Raw genomic sequence first — 13,232 nt, forward strand, 5'->3', positions numbered from 1 at the left:
TTCCCGCCCGGCGCCGTGCGCGCCTTCCCCGCTCATTCATTCGAGCACCTCCGGGACGCGGGGCGCGGAGGGCGGAGGGCCGGGGGGGGGGTAGGGGGGAGGAGGGTGCCGGGTCAGGGGTCAGGACTGGTCAGTCTCTACCCACCCCCCCCCCAGCCCGGGGGCAGAGGGGGCGGGGAGCGAGGCGGCGTGCGCCCCGAGGCTGCCTGGAGACGTCCTCCCCGCGCCCTCCCCGCGCGGATTGAAGTGGGGCAGCTTGCAGGCGAGAAAGGGGTGCCCGTCCCCAGCCAGGCTGAGGCTTCCCGACTCTCGCCACGGTTGACAAGGGTCTCTCCCTTCCCCGAGGACCTGGGGACCACCTGGTCAGGCTCTCTTGGCACCCAAGGCCCAGAGAGGGGCAGCCACCGGCCCAAGGGCACACAGCAGACTTCCTGCACGTTCCCTACCCAGAACCAGTTCTTCTCTGTGGTCTGGAAAGTAGGAGCTGAAAGGGTCCCCCAGAAGGCCACTTGGTCTGTCTGCTGTCCTACAAGTATTCAGCTTCCTTCCTCCTAACCCGCACCTGGTCATCTCCTTCACCTCCGTCTCTAGCCTCCTGCCCTTCCAGGTTCTGGAGAGAGCCAGCCACCTCCTCAGAGGGGGGGGTGCACCCATCCTCTCCCTCTCCCCGCCTCTGCCTGGGCTTCAGCACTCACCCACCCCCAGCCCCTCACTAACTGTGTGATGGCCTTGGTTTGCTCATCTGTGCATTGGGCACAACAGCTATCCCTTCCCTGCTGGGTGGAGGGAGGGAGTGCGCCACCCTAATGTGCAGCCGCCACCGGTCCCCCCTGCCCTCGGGTCCCCTCCCGTCAGCCCTCCCAGCCAGGATTCCGGGAGTCTCCTCAATGCCTCCTGCCTCCTTTGGAACCAGCTTCCAACTCCTGGTGACCCATCTCCTCATTCATCCTGGAATTGTGTCCCCTCCCCTCTCTGGGCCCCTGCCCCAGCCTCCTCACCTGCACGCTTCCTCCCAGGCCCCTGCAAGCCCTTCGACACCCCACCAAACACCCATTCTGCCTTTGTTCCTCCCGCTTCACGCCCTTCAGGGCTTCTCCATCGCCCTGGACCGCAAGTAGAAGTTCACACTCCACACTCCTCCCGCCTGTGCTCTCACTGCGCTCTCTGCTCCCAGCACTCTTCTCTCAGCTAACTCTGAGACATCACACCTCCTCCAAGATGCCTGCCCTGACTGTTCACCTGGTTTTGGGTCAGGGCTGGATGCCTCCCTGGGCTCTAGTACCTGTTCCCCGTCCCCTCACCCTGCCATCCAGCCGTCCCAGCCTCCTGGTTCCCCTGGGTACTCTGTGGCTTCTGCTGCCGTTGACTCTGCTTCCCCTCTGCAGCCTCTGAGGGACGCACGATGGTTCTGAAAGGCCTGTGCTCAGCAAGGAGAAGGGCTGGGGCTTTCACCGTGGCCTGCGGCCCCCTGGCTCAGCTCCTGCTGGCCTGGACGGCCCTGCTGTGCGTGGTGGGTGTCCACGGCCGATGGGACAGGGCCTTGGAGTCTGCAGGTCCCGGACGTGTGAGGAGGCGTGGCAGCCCGGGCATCTTGCAGGGGTGCGTGGCTCCCGGCATGCTGACAGGCCCCTGGGGTGTGGGCTGGGCTGGGCCGTCCTGCTGGGTGGGGGGAACGAGGCCCAGGGGATGTCCTGCAGGGCAGGGGCTCACCCGCTGTGCTGCGCTCTCCCAAAGGCCGAACGTGTGCGGCTCCCGCTTCCACGCCTACTGCTGTCCCGGCTGGAGGACGTTGCCAGGCGGGAACCAGTGTGTCGTTCGTGAGTGCCATCGCCCTCTGGAGGTGGGGCGGGATGCCAGGGCAGCTCTCTAACCCCCTGGCAAGTCCAACCCTGTTTGCCAGCTGACTTGACCAGGAGCTGAACCACAGGATTGGCCTTGGCCTGTCTTCAGGCTCCCAGGCCACCCTGCTATGTTCATTTCCTTTGCCTCACTGCCTCCTTGTCTCTGTCCCTGCCTGCCTGTCTCCCTCCCATTGTCTTTCCCCCCATCTGTCTCTATCTCTGCCAGTCTGTACCCCCCCAGCTCCCAGGTTCTAGAATCTGACTCTACCCCCAGGAGAGCCCTCCACCTCCACACCACAGTCACCGACCCAGCGTCTCCGGCTTCTGTCCTCGGTGCTCAGCCCCTCTGGCCCAAAGAGCCCCTCTCCTCGTGGCTCCCACAGAAACCCAGAGCCTTGCCTGGGCACCGGCGGGGTGGGGGCGGCACAGGATTCGGGTCCCAGCCCTGACTGACTGTCACCTGCTCTGCCCATGCCAGCCGTCTGTAGGCACGCCTGTGGTGACGGCTTCTGCTCCCGGCCCAACCTGTGCACCTGTGCTGATGGGAAGCTGGCCCCCAGCTGCGGGGGAAGCCGAGGTGAGCGGGGAGACGGCCCCCCGGGGGCAGGAGGAGAAGGTTGGAGGCTCCCGGATGCCACTGGGGGCCCAGGCTGGTTTTGCCGGAGGACCGACCAGAGCCGGGCTGGGCCAGCCTCGTCTTGCCACAGATCTCGTGCATCTCGAGGGTTTCTCACCACTCTGCCGCGTGTCCCTCCTCCCGTCCTTAGGGTGCAGCGTCAGCTGCATGAATGGGGGCAGCTGCCGAGGGGAGTCCTGTCTGTGCCAGAGGGGCTACACGGGCACGGTGTGTGGGCAGCGTGAGTATCTCCCGTGAACACCTGGGCCCGGGGGGCCCAGAGGGCGGGTCTCTGCTGTCAGCTGCCCCCCCCCCCCCCCCGCCCGCGGGCCACTCTTCTGGGACCAGGGAAGGGAGGGACATACGTACCCATCGTCACAGTCTTGTCATTGGGTCTGGGCCACACGGTGGGGATTCCTGGGTGAAAATGGGCTTTTCGGGGCCCCAGCTCCCTCTGCTGCGAGGGGACCTCGGGCCACCCTCCTCTCTTCCTCCACAGCCGTCTGTGACCGTGGTTGCCACAACGGGGGCCGCTGCATAGGGCCGAACCGCTGTGCCTGTGCATATGGCTTCATGGGGCCGCGGTGTGAGAGAGGTACCAAGCTGGGCGTGGGGTAGGGGCCTTGGGGGATGGCAGGGGGCTTCCCGGCAGCCCCTGAGATGTAGCCAGGCCCTGGGAGGCTCCAGCTGGCCTCCTTTCTATTGTCCCTGGTGCTGTGAAGGGCAGAGAAACTGCTGCTCCAGGGAAGGGCATCGGGGAGGGCTTCCTGGAAGAAGCGAGAAGTCAGAGTTCCTGAGATGGACAAGCCTCCCTTTAATGCACCCCCCCCATTGTGAAAATACTCCCACAGCTGAGGTGGGGCGGGGGTCATCTGTTGGGAGGCAACGGTGTTTTGTGAAAAGTTGAATGCGGGGCAGGCAGAAACAGCTGGACAGCCAGGCCCGGGGCTGCCCCGTCCGTGGGCCCGAAGCCGAGCGGATGGTTGAGGTTCTGGTGGAAGACAAGCGAGGGTGACTCAGGGTGCGCAGACAGCACGGAGCCCAGGGGAAGCTGAGAAGGAGAAAGCCAGCAGGAGTGGGCAGCGGTGGGGATGCCGGGCTGGTGAGGTTTCGGCTGCGGGAGCCACGAGGCTGCCCCCGCGTGTGTGGCCCGGGAGCCCAGGCCGGCGGAGGTGGGCGGACCCCAGCGTCGGGAGGTGCTGCTGGAGGAAAAGAGCCATCTGTGGCCAAAGCCGGGGTGGGGACGGGGTAGCTGTGAGTCAGAGGCTGGAGGGACTGGGAGGGTCACCTCGGTGCGAGCCGGGTGCTTTTGGGAACTGGAATTCGGGCTGACCGATGGGGAAGGGGAACGGCGTGGGGCGGCCGAAGGGGAGGAGGGTCGGTGGGGCGGGTGAGAGAGGGAGGCCTGAGTGGGTGGTGGCTGGTGAGGGCCCCAGAGAGAGGCAGGAGCCAGGGGGATTCCAGAGTTCTGGGTGAATTAGGTGAGATTCTGGAACTGTTTGGGCTTAGTGGAGTCGGGACCGTGGCTGGTTTCTGCGTGTCTCCTCCTCCATACGGGTCTAGGGGGCCCGGCTTTGCCTTCCCCTTCTGGGAGGGGCTTCCCTTGGTCTGTCGCCAGCCCCTTGATTGGAACCATCTGGAGGATGGAACCAGGAAGCCCACATCTGAGCCCGTGTACAGAGGTGGGGGCACTCAAGAGACCACCTTTGGCCGCGCTCAGGGGTCAGGGGTCAGGGGTGTGGTGTTGTGCTGGGTCCCTCCTCGAGTCTGGGATATCTGGCAGGGCCTGGCCTGCACTCAGGGATGAGACAGGCTGTCCTGCTGGGTGTCTATGGTCTCTGCCCAGGCCTGAAGGGAGGGTGGGCCAGGGGGAGTGGTCGGCTTCTCCGACATGCTCTGGTCTTTGTGGACTTGGAGGTCCTGGCCTCTCTTTTGGAGGTTGGTTGGGGAATGCTTTGGGGAGAAAGGGTTTTGAAGGGTGAATAGGAGTTCGTCTGATAGGGCCGGGGTACAGCACGAGTAAAGGCTGCTTGCTGTATTGGTAAAGGAGGCCACAGCAGGGGTCCGAGTAAGAGAGCTAAGGGCCCGAGCTGGGGCTGCAGGGATGACAAGTTCTGGGGCGGGGGCAGCTGAAGTAGCCAGCTACCCTGTCTCACAGACTATCGGACGGGCCCCTGCTTCGGTCAAGTGGGCCCTGAGGGGTGCCGGCACCAGCTGATCGGCCTCGCGTGCACCAAAGCACTCTGCTGTGCCACCGTGGGCCAGGCCTGGGGTGTCCCTTGTGAGCTCTGTCCTGCACAGCCTCACCCCTGTCGCCGAGGCTTCATCCCCAATATCCACACGGGGGCCTGTCAAGGTAAGGGAGTCAGCGAGTAGGGAGGACGGTCCTGGGGGCCAGGGCTGAATGGGATCCCTTGCAGCCTTGGTTCTTCCCTCTGACGGGCCTCTCATTCCCTTGCAGATGTGGATGAGTGTCAGGCCGTCCCGGGCCTGTGCCAGGGGGGCAGCTGCATCAATACTGTGGGTTCCTTTGAGTGCCGCTGCCCGACTGGACACCGGCTCAGTGAGAACAGTGCCAAGTGTGAAGGTGGGCGATGGGGAGGGTGACGACTGGGGGGCCTCCTTTGGCTCCGGGCAGCTCAGGCTCCCCTGCAAGGAGGAGGAAGAGGAGGGGTACAGCTGGTGGCAGACCCGCTTCTGACTAGGCATCCGTCTACACAGATGTGGATGAGTGTGTCAGCGTGCTGGGCCTCTGCTCCGGGGGCGGCTGCACCAACACAGCTGGCAGTTTTGTGTGCACCTGTCCCCGTGGGTTTGCCAGCAGCCTGGATGGCTCCCGCTGCCTGGGTGAGCTGGGGCCTGGGGGGTGCTGGAGGGACAGGGGGCGGTTAGGAGACAGGCCCCGTGCTCAAATATATTTGCAACCCTTCGGCCCTTGGGCTCCTCTAGCCCTCGGGTCTCTATGTCCTTCTGTCGTTTCTGGAACAGGGTTCCCTCCCCTCTGGCTTCCTGGCTCCCTACCCATTAGCCCTTGTGCTCTCTGGACCCCAGTCTTTAAGCCCCTCACTTCCGCCCCGCCCCTCTCCCGCCGCCCCGCCCCTCTCCCGCCGCCCCGCCCCTTGCCCCGCCCCTCTGCCCCTCGGACACAGGACTCTGGCTTCTGGCTCCCTTGTTGCCTCTCTGGCTCCCTGTCTCTACGCTTCCTGACCCTCTGGCCTCAGTCTCTGTGCCCTTCTACCCATTGCTTTGTCTTCTAAAGAGACTTCCCAGAGACTTCTAAAGAGTTCCCCATCTTCCCCCACACCCTGTGTCTGAGAGAGGGAAACAGACCCAGAGCGGGAGGTTTGCTTGAGCCAACTCAGTAAGTCCAGAATCTATGGCCATACCCAGCTCCCCAGACCGCCCCCCCCCCCACCCCCCAGCCAGGATGAGGTCCTCTGGGCCATGCCTCCTACCGAGGCCCACACTCTGTAAGCCCCCCACCCCCACCCCGGACCCCCACCTGGGAGGCGGGGGACCTTTGGGCTCTCACTCCCTGTCCTGCTGTCCTGCTGAGCTGGTCATTAGGCTTTAGACATTGCCGGTGGTTAATGAGGTTGGCCAGGAATATGGCCACTTGTGGCGGGGGATGGGCAGAGCCCTGGTTTGGGGAGGAGCGAAGGGGCTTGGCAGTTCCCCAGCATCACCAGGGCCCCTCTGGCTGGGCCTCTACCAGGCAGGGTTGGGAGTATTGTGTTTGGAGTTCTGCCAGCGTGCTGTGGCCAAGGCCAGACCTTCTATGCCTCCACCTCTGGGGGCCATCATGGCCAGCGTAGACGACACCTCTGGGCAAGTCCCCTGGAATAAAGGGGGGAAAAAGGGGGTCTCTCCCAGCCACTAAACAGTAGAGCCTAGATTTGAGCCAATGTCCTGGGTGCCAACTGCTACCTGAGCTGCTCACCAACTCTGTGATCTCAGGCAAGTGTCTTAACCTCTCTGTCCCTCAGCTTCCTTATCTGTGAAACGGGGATTGTGGCGATACCTACCTCTTGGAGTCGTGGGGAGAATTAAATACAATTTTGGAGTGATTTGCCCAGAGCTGGATGTGGTGGGCATGCAATGCACATTCACAAAGACGAGAGAGCGGTGTAGATGGGGCGCTTGGCTGGGCCCGATCACCGTGGGTGCTTTGTGAGCAGAAGCAGCATCGTTTTTGTTAAAATCCTCACATTCTGTCTCTGTCTTCCCTACTTGAGAGGCGGCTGCTTGGTCGGATCCCCTGGGGTTTGGGTATCTGTGCTCCCATCCCTCTTCCCTCTTTAGTGGCTGTGTGACCTTGAATGAGTCTGTTGACCTCTCCTCCTCTGGGCAGGCCTTGTCCCCCTCAACCCACCTTTCAAGGGCTGGGATGGTACCCCAGCTGTCACACGTGCACCTGGGGGTCCAGCTGGGGAGGTAGAAATGTTTGCTTGTTTTCTCAGCCCTGGGCGGGGCAGGACAGGGGCTGCTGTCCGGGGCCCTCCCTGCTGGTGGGAGAGGTTTCACTGTGGGCCACTGGCCAGGATTTGTGCGCTTTTAAGCCAAAAATACTCTTTGGGCCTGAGAAATCTGATCACTGCATAAAGCTGTGGGATGTGGAAGAGTGTCCGTGGGATGTGGAAGAGTGTCCGTGGTTCTCGTGTCTGGGGAGCCTCTGGTTCAGTCCCCCTGGGGCTGCAGTCCGTGGTCATGAATCCAGCAGTCTGCTCCTTGGGCCTCTTCTCAAATCCACAGCCTCTTAGGTTTCCCCAGATTCCCGGGGCTGGCCGCTGAGGGCACACGGCCGCAGATCCTGGCATCCTCGCTTGAGCATTCAGCCTGATCTCCCAACCCGGGCAGCACCCCCCCCCCCCCAAACGAAAGGGTGTTCCTCGGTGTGGTTGAATGCCCGCAGGGACAGGGAGCTTACTAGCAACGCCAGCGGGAGGCATCAGAATGCTTTTACTTGGAATGAGCCCAAATCTATCTCTCTGGGATCATTTGGAAATCTTGGTAATACGATTCTCATTCAGTGACAATCGGCCATGTGCCCCACAGGGCACCCTCCACTTTTCCATCCCGGCGACTTTCTTCTGAGGTGAGGTGGATGGTCTGAGCACCCCCATTCGATGGATGGGGAAACCGAGGCACAGAGCGGCAAGGAAACCTGTTCTGCAGGTTCTGCAGTGTTGGTGGAGCTGGGATTTGAACCCAGGGCTGGTAACAGATCCTTCCCGTCCCCGTTGCAGACCACCGGGCTGGCACCTGCTTCTCGGTGCTGATTGTAGGCCGCTGTGCCGGAGACCTTGCTGGCCGTTACACTCAGAGGCAGTGTTGCTGTGACAGGGGCAGGTGCTGGGCTCCCGGCCCAGCCCCAGAGCCGTGTCCTCCGAGGGGCTCTGGTGAGTGGCCTGGGGTTGCCCCCCTCCTTCCTCTGCCCCCCCCAGAGCTCCTGCCTGAAGACTGCGGCCCCTGGGGCACGACTGAGGGCCTGGCCTCAAACTCTGCTTCCTTGCAGATGAGTTCCAGCGACTGTGCGTGCAGGGGCTCCCACTGCTGCCCTCCTATCCCGGCCCCTTCCCTGGTCTCCCTGGCTTTGGATCCAATGGCATGGGTCCTGGCCTTGGGCCTGCGTGGCACAGCCCCCATGGCTCCAATGGGCGTGGCGTTCCCGGCCTGGGCCTTGGCAACGCCCATATTGGTGAGGCCTGGGGCTTGGGAAGAGGCATCCAAGACCCAGGGGAGGGGGTCCAGGCCTCAGGGGGAGGGTCAGGGCTTTGGAGTGGGCGTCCTGGCCTGGGCAGTAGAAATGAAAGTACCGACAGCGGTCTGGGGGTGCGGGTAGATGTGGGATCTGGGCCTCAAAGTCAGGGTTCAGGCCTTGGGTAGGGGTCTGGCACCGGGTGCGGGGCAGGGGGGGAGGGGGACAGGTCTCACTCCATGGTGAGGGTCTGGGCCCACAGTGGGGTGTCAGCCGGTGTGTGTGTGTGGGGGGGGGGGTCTGCGGCTAGGGCGGGACTCCAGGCTGAAGTGGGCGGGGTTCCAGCCTCCGCGTGGGCGTCCACACCCAGAGGCCCGGCCTAGACTCAGGTGCGCCTGCTGTCCCCTGTCCTCAGGCACAGCCACCCTGAACCAGACCATCGACATCTGCCGGCATTTCACCAATCTGTGTCTCAATGGCCGCTGCCTGCCCACCCCTTCAAGCTACCGCTGCGAGTGCAACGTGGGCTACGCACAGGACGTTCGCGGGGAGTGCATCGGTGAGCGGCGGCCGGGTTGTGGGGGGGGGGGCGCACCCCGCCGGGCGGGGGCTCAGGGTCCTCTGCCCACAGACGTGGACGAATGCGCCAGCAGCCCCTGTCACCACGGAGACTGCGTCAACACCCCCGGCTCCTACCGCTGCCGGTGCCACGAGGGCTTCCAGGCGGCGGTGGCCAAGCAGGCGTGCGTGGGTATGGCCGTCGGTCGGCGAGCGGGGGCGCGGGGGTTGCCCTGCCGGCGGGAGCCTGCTTTGGCGGCCTGAGCCCGAGTCTGACCGCCTGCCACCTCCCCCGCGTCCCCACCCCCACCCAGACGTGGACGAGTGCCTTGTGGGCAGCAACCTGTGCCACCGCGGCCGCTGCGTCAACACAGATGGCAGCTTCCGATGTGCCTGCAACGCGGGCTTCGAGCTCGGCCCGGGGGGCAAGAACTGTGTGGGTGAGTTGGGGGTGGGCAGGTGGGTAGGGGCGCTTGGGGGCCCCGGTGGCTGCCGGTGGGGCCCACCTTGCCGGTCTCCTCTGTGGCACCACCCACCTCCGTCCGTAAGGCAGAGAGAGCCCCCGCTCCCACTCCTGAACCCAGCCAGCCTGCTCGAGATCCTTCGTGCGCCGCGGCCCTGCCGCCCCTCGGAGTCGCCCTCCCCGGGGGCCCTCCCGGGCCGCAGCGACCAGGCTGGCTGGCCTGGGGCCATCCCAAAGTCCACCTGGGTCCTCGGGGTGGTCCTGCACCACCCTCGTGCCGCACCTGCCAGTGCCTTGGGGGTGGCTTGCCACATGTCCGTGCCCCCCCCCCCCCCAGCCCTTGCAACCCATCACCGACACTTCTCAGAGCGAGCGGCCAGCCTGGTGCCGCCACCACCCCTGGGAAGCCCTCAGCCAACTAACTGACTCCTTCGTTCCCTCCCTCCTGCGTTTGCTCCCCGAATCCCAGCAGGGGCTGTCCGACCCCCGTCCTGTCCTGTCCTGTCCCAGTCTGGCTGAGAGCGTGGGATCAGGGCCATGGGGTTCGGGGAGCGTGTGTGAGCGCCTCGCCCCTGCTGGTGGCTGAGGGATGTGCCCGTGGGTGGAGGGGCACATCGTTTCTTCACCCCTCAGCTGGTGGACGTTGGGGCTGTTTCCTCTTTTCCCAATTATGGGTATACTGCGATTGACATTCCCGCGCAGATTGTTGTGTGCATCGCTCATTCATTCATTCGTTCCTTTCTGCTTTTTTTAAAATTTACATCCAAGTTAGTTAGCATATAGTGCAACAGTGATTTCAGGAGTAGATTCCTTAATGCCCCTGACCCATTTAGCCCATCCCCCCTCCCCCACCCCCTCCAGTAACCCTCAGTTTGTTCTCCATATTTATGAGTCTCTTCTGTTTTGTCCCCCTCCCTGTTTTTATATTATTTTTGTTTCCCTTCCCTTGTGTTCATCTGTTTTGTCTCTTAAAGTCCTTATATGAGTGAAGTCATATGATTTTTGTCTTTCTCTGCCTAATTTCACTTCGCATAATCCCCTCCAGTTCCATCCCCGTACTTGCAAATGGCAAGATTGCATTCTTTTTGATTGCCGAGTAATACTCCATTGTATATACAGACCACATCTTCTTTATCCATTCATCCATCGATGGACATTTGGGCTCTTTCCATACTTTGGCTATTGTTGACAGTGCTGCTATAAACACTGGGGTGCATGTGCCCCTTCAAAACAACACACCTGTATCCCTTGGATAAATGCCTAGTAGTGCCATTGCTGGGTCGTAGGGTAGTTCTATTTTTAGTTTTTTGAGGAACCTCCATACAGTTTTCCAGAGTGGCTGCACCAGCTCACATTCCCACCTTTCTGCTTTTTTGACGTAGTCCTTTTTTGCTCAGAGCGGATACTTTGATACTCATTTCTGCACCTATGGCTTCCTTACAGTGAGACCAAGTTCTTGTCAACTGTCCCCCCCCCCTTTTCTTAATGTTTATTCATTTTTGAAAGAGAGAGACAGAGCACAAGCAGGGGTGGGGCGGAGAGAGAGAGGAGGACACAGAATCCGAAGCAGGCTCCGGGCTCTGAGCTGTCAGCACAGAGCCCGACGCAGGGCTCGAACTCATGGACCGCGAGATCGCGACCTGAGCCGAAGTCGGGCTCTCAACCGACAGAGCCACCCAGGCGCCCCACCCCTTTTCTTTTCTTTTTTCAAAAATTCTTTTAACGTTTATCTTTGAGAGAGAGAGTGCGAGTGGGGGAGGGGCAGAGGGAGGAGGGGACAGAGGATCTAAAGCGGGCCCCCGAGCTGACAGCCCAGAGCCTGATGCAGGGCTCAAACCCACGAACCGCGAGGTCATGACCTGAGATGAAGTCAGTCGCTCAACCAACTGAGCCACCCAGGCGCCCCTGTTCTCCCCTTTTCTTTGTTTGAATTGAGGGGAGATTCACACCACCACCTCCTTTATTAAAGACAAAAATTGCAGCAAAACATACATAGCCTCAAACCATTTTGACCATTTTTAAAGGGACGATTTGGTGGCGTTTCGTACAGGCTGGTGCAGCCACCACTCTTTGCCTTTGAACAAATATTTATGGAGCACCGACCTGTGCCAGGAGGAAGATGCAGGTGGAGCCAAAGACCCCCTGCCCCCACCCGAGCGTGGCCCAGGAGCGCTCACGTTCCAGCAGACAGACTGACAGCCAAGCGGACAGAGCCAGTTGCCTGGTGGGGCTCCCAGCCCCTGGGTGGGGTCCTGGGGGCTCAGCCCTCACTCTGCTGTGCAGAGGAGAAGTGAGAGGGGGGGCCGGTCTGTGAGCAGGGCCGGCAGAGCCAGGGGCCGGGGCGGGGCTCCAGCCTCTCCGGTGTCCCTAGATCACAACGAATGTGCCACCACCACCATGTGCACCAACGGAGTGTGCCTCAACGAGGACGGCAGCTTCACGTGTCTCTGCAAATCCGGCTTCCTACTGGCGCCTGGTGGCCGCGACTGCGTGGGTGAGGCCTGGGGGCCGGACAGACGGGCTGGGCAGGGGGTGGGGTGCGGTGGGGCCCGCTGGGACACGTTGCAGAGCCTCCCCGTGCCCCCCCACCCCCACCCCCTGCAGACATCGACGAGTGCCAGACTCCGGGCATCTGCATGAACGGCCGCTGCACCAACACCGAGGGCTCCTTCCGCTGCCACTGCTTGGGGGGGCTGGCGGTGGGTGCGGACGGCCGCGTGTGCGTGGACACCCACGTGCGCAGCACCTGCTACGGGGCCCTGGAGCGGGGCTCCTGCGCACGCCCCTTCCCCGGGGCGGTTACCAAATCTGAGTGCTGCTGTGCTAGCCCAGACCACGGATTCGGGGAGCCCTGCGAGCTCTGCCCTGCCAAGAACTCCGGTGAGCGTCCTGCTGCCTGGCCCAGCCTGCCTTTGTGTCCCCGTAGACCTTCCAGTTCATCACCCTGGGGGTGGGCGGGGACAGGCATCTTGGTTCCTATGGGGTGTGTGGGGGGGGCATCTCTCTGCTGGTGACTCTCCCCAAGAAGACACCGCAGGAAGTTGCTGTCTCCGTTGGGGGAGGCAATCGGGTCCCAGACTCCTGCTCCACACCAAGGGGTCACGTCCTTGGGAGTGGCTTGGGTGCAGCGATGACCACTGCCCCCTCTCCCCCTGTCTCTGCCACCCCAGCTGAGTTTCAGGTTCTGTGCAGCAGCGGTCTGGGCATCACCACGGATGGTAGAGGTGAGTGGCAGCGGGTGTCGGGAGAGGGCAGCGGGGCGGGGTGCTGGCTGGGCACCGTGTCAGTTTGCGGAGGCTGTCGTAGCCCGGCACCGCGGGCTGGGGGAGGGCGGGGGGCTTCAAGCACAGAAATTTATTCCTCCAGAGCTATGGAGCCTCAAAGTCTGAGATCAACGTGTAGATAGGGTTGGGAGAACCTGTTCCTTGCTTGTATTCCCAGCTGCCTGTGGTCACTGGAGTTTTGGTGTTCCTTAACTTGCAGAAGGAGCCCCAATTTCCGCCTCCGTCTCTACGTGGGGTCCTCCCTGCATGTCTGTGTCCGAATTTCCCCCTTTTATGGGTATGCAATCATCCTGGAATGGATGGGGGGTCCACCCTAACGACCTTGTTTTACCTGGATCACCTCTGCAAAGACCCCATTTTGCCATAACGTCCAATGCTGAGGTCCTGGGGGTTTAGGATTTTAACGTATGAATTTGGGGAAGACGCGACTCAACCCACAGAGCTGGAGATGGTGGGTGTGCAAAGCTGTGCTTTCTCCCACACCTTTCCCTCCTGAGCTGTGATTTTTTTTGCCCCAGTCGCTCTCCAACCTCCCTGATTCTTGTCATTCCCCCCATGACCGACAGTCCCTACCCTGGGATCCCTGGCTGATCTCCCGTGGCCACAGCAGGTCTCAGCCCAAGGGGCCTTATCTGTACAGGTGAAACCTGAAAGCAAAGGAAATTGCCCATGTGTGTGTCTCCTCATTGGTTTGCTGAATACACACACACACACACACACACACACACACACACACACACACAGAGAGAGAGAGAGAGAGAGAGAGAGAGAG

At 62.1% G+C, this 13,232-nt stretch overlaps 1 protein-coding gene across 1 annotated transcript in view; it reads left to right on the forward strand.

The window, feature by feature from the left end:
- The first annotated feature begins 249 nt into the window (after positions 1–249).
- The window catches only part of FBN3 (fibrillin 3), a 59,075-nt gene continuing 46,092 nt past the window's right edge, over positions 250–13,232 (forward strand). The window contains exons 1-16 of the mRNA XM_040449723.1: positions 250–1,599; positions 1,735–1,817; positions 2,320–2,418; positions 2,609–2,698; positions 2,957–3,052; positions 4,616–4,813; positions 4,919–5,044; positions 5,179–5,304; positions 7,704–7,856; positions 7,973–8,155; positions 8,571–8,714; positions 8,787–8,906; positions 9,028–9,153; positions 11,548–11,670; positions 11,781–12,056; positions 12,347–12,400. Coding sequence (XP_040305657.1) covers positions 1,403–1,599; positions 1,735–1,817; positions 2,320–2,418; positions 2,609–2,698; positions 2,957–3,052; positions 4,616–4,813; positions 4,919–5,044; positions 5,179–5,304; positions 7,704–7,856; positions 7,973–8,155; positions 8,571–8,714; positions 8,787–8,906; positions 9,028–9,153; positions 11,548–11,670; positions 11,781–12,056; positions 12,347–12,400 — 2,194 coding nt within the window. The 5' untranslated portion in view covers positions 250–1,402. The remainder of the gene's footprint in view (positions 1,600–1,734; positions 1,818–2,319; positions 2,419–2,608; positions 2,699–2,956; positions 3,053–4,615; positions 4,814–4,918; positions 5,045–5,178; positions 5,305–7,703; positions 7,857–7,972; positions 8,156–8,570; positions 8,715–8,786; positions 8,907–9,027; positions 9,154–11,547; positions 11,671–11,780; positions 12,057–12,346; positions 12,401–13,232) is intronic.

This window comes from Herpailurus yagouaroundi, unplaced genomic scaffold, assembly GCF_014898765.1.
Source record: "Herpailurus yagouaroundi ecotype Mexico unplaced genomic scaffold, PumYag 200, whole genome shotgun sequence".
NCBI classification, from domain to species: domain Eukaryota; kingdom Metazoa; phylum Chordata; class Mammalia; order Carnivora; family Felidae; genus Herpailurus; species Herpailurus yagouaroundi.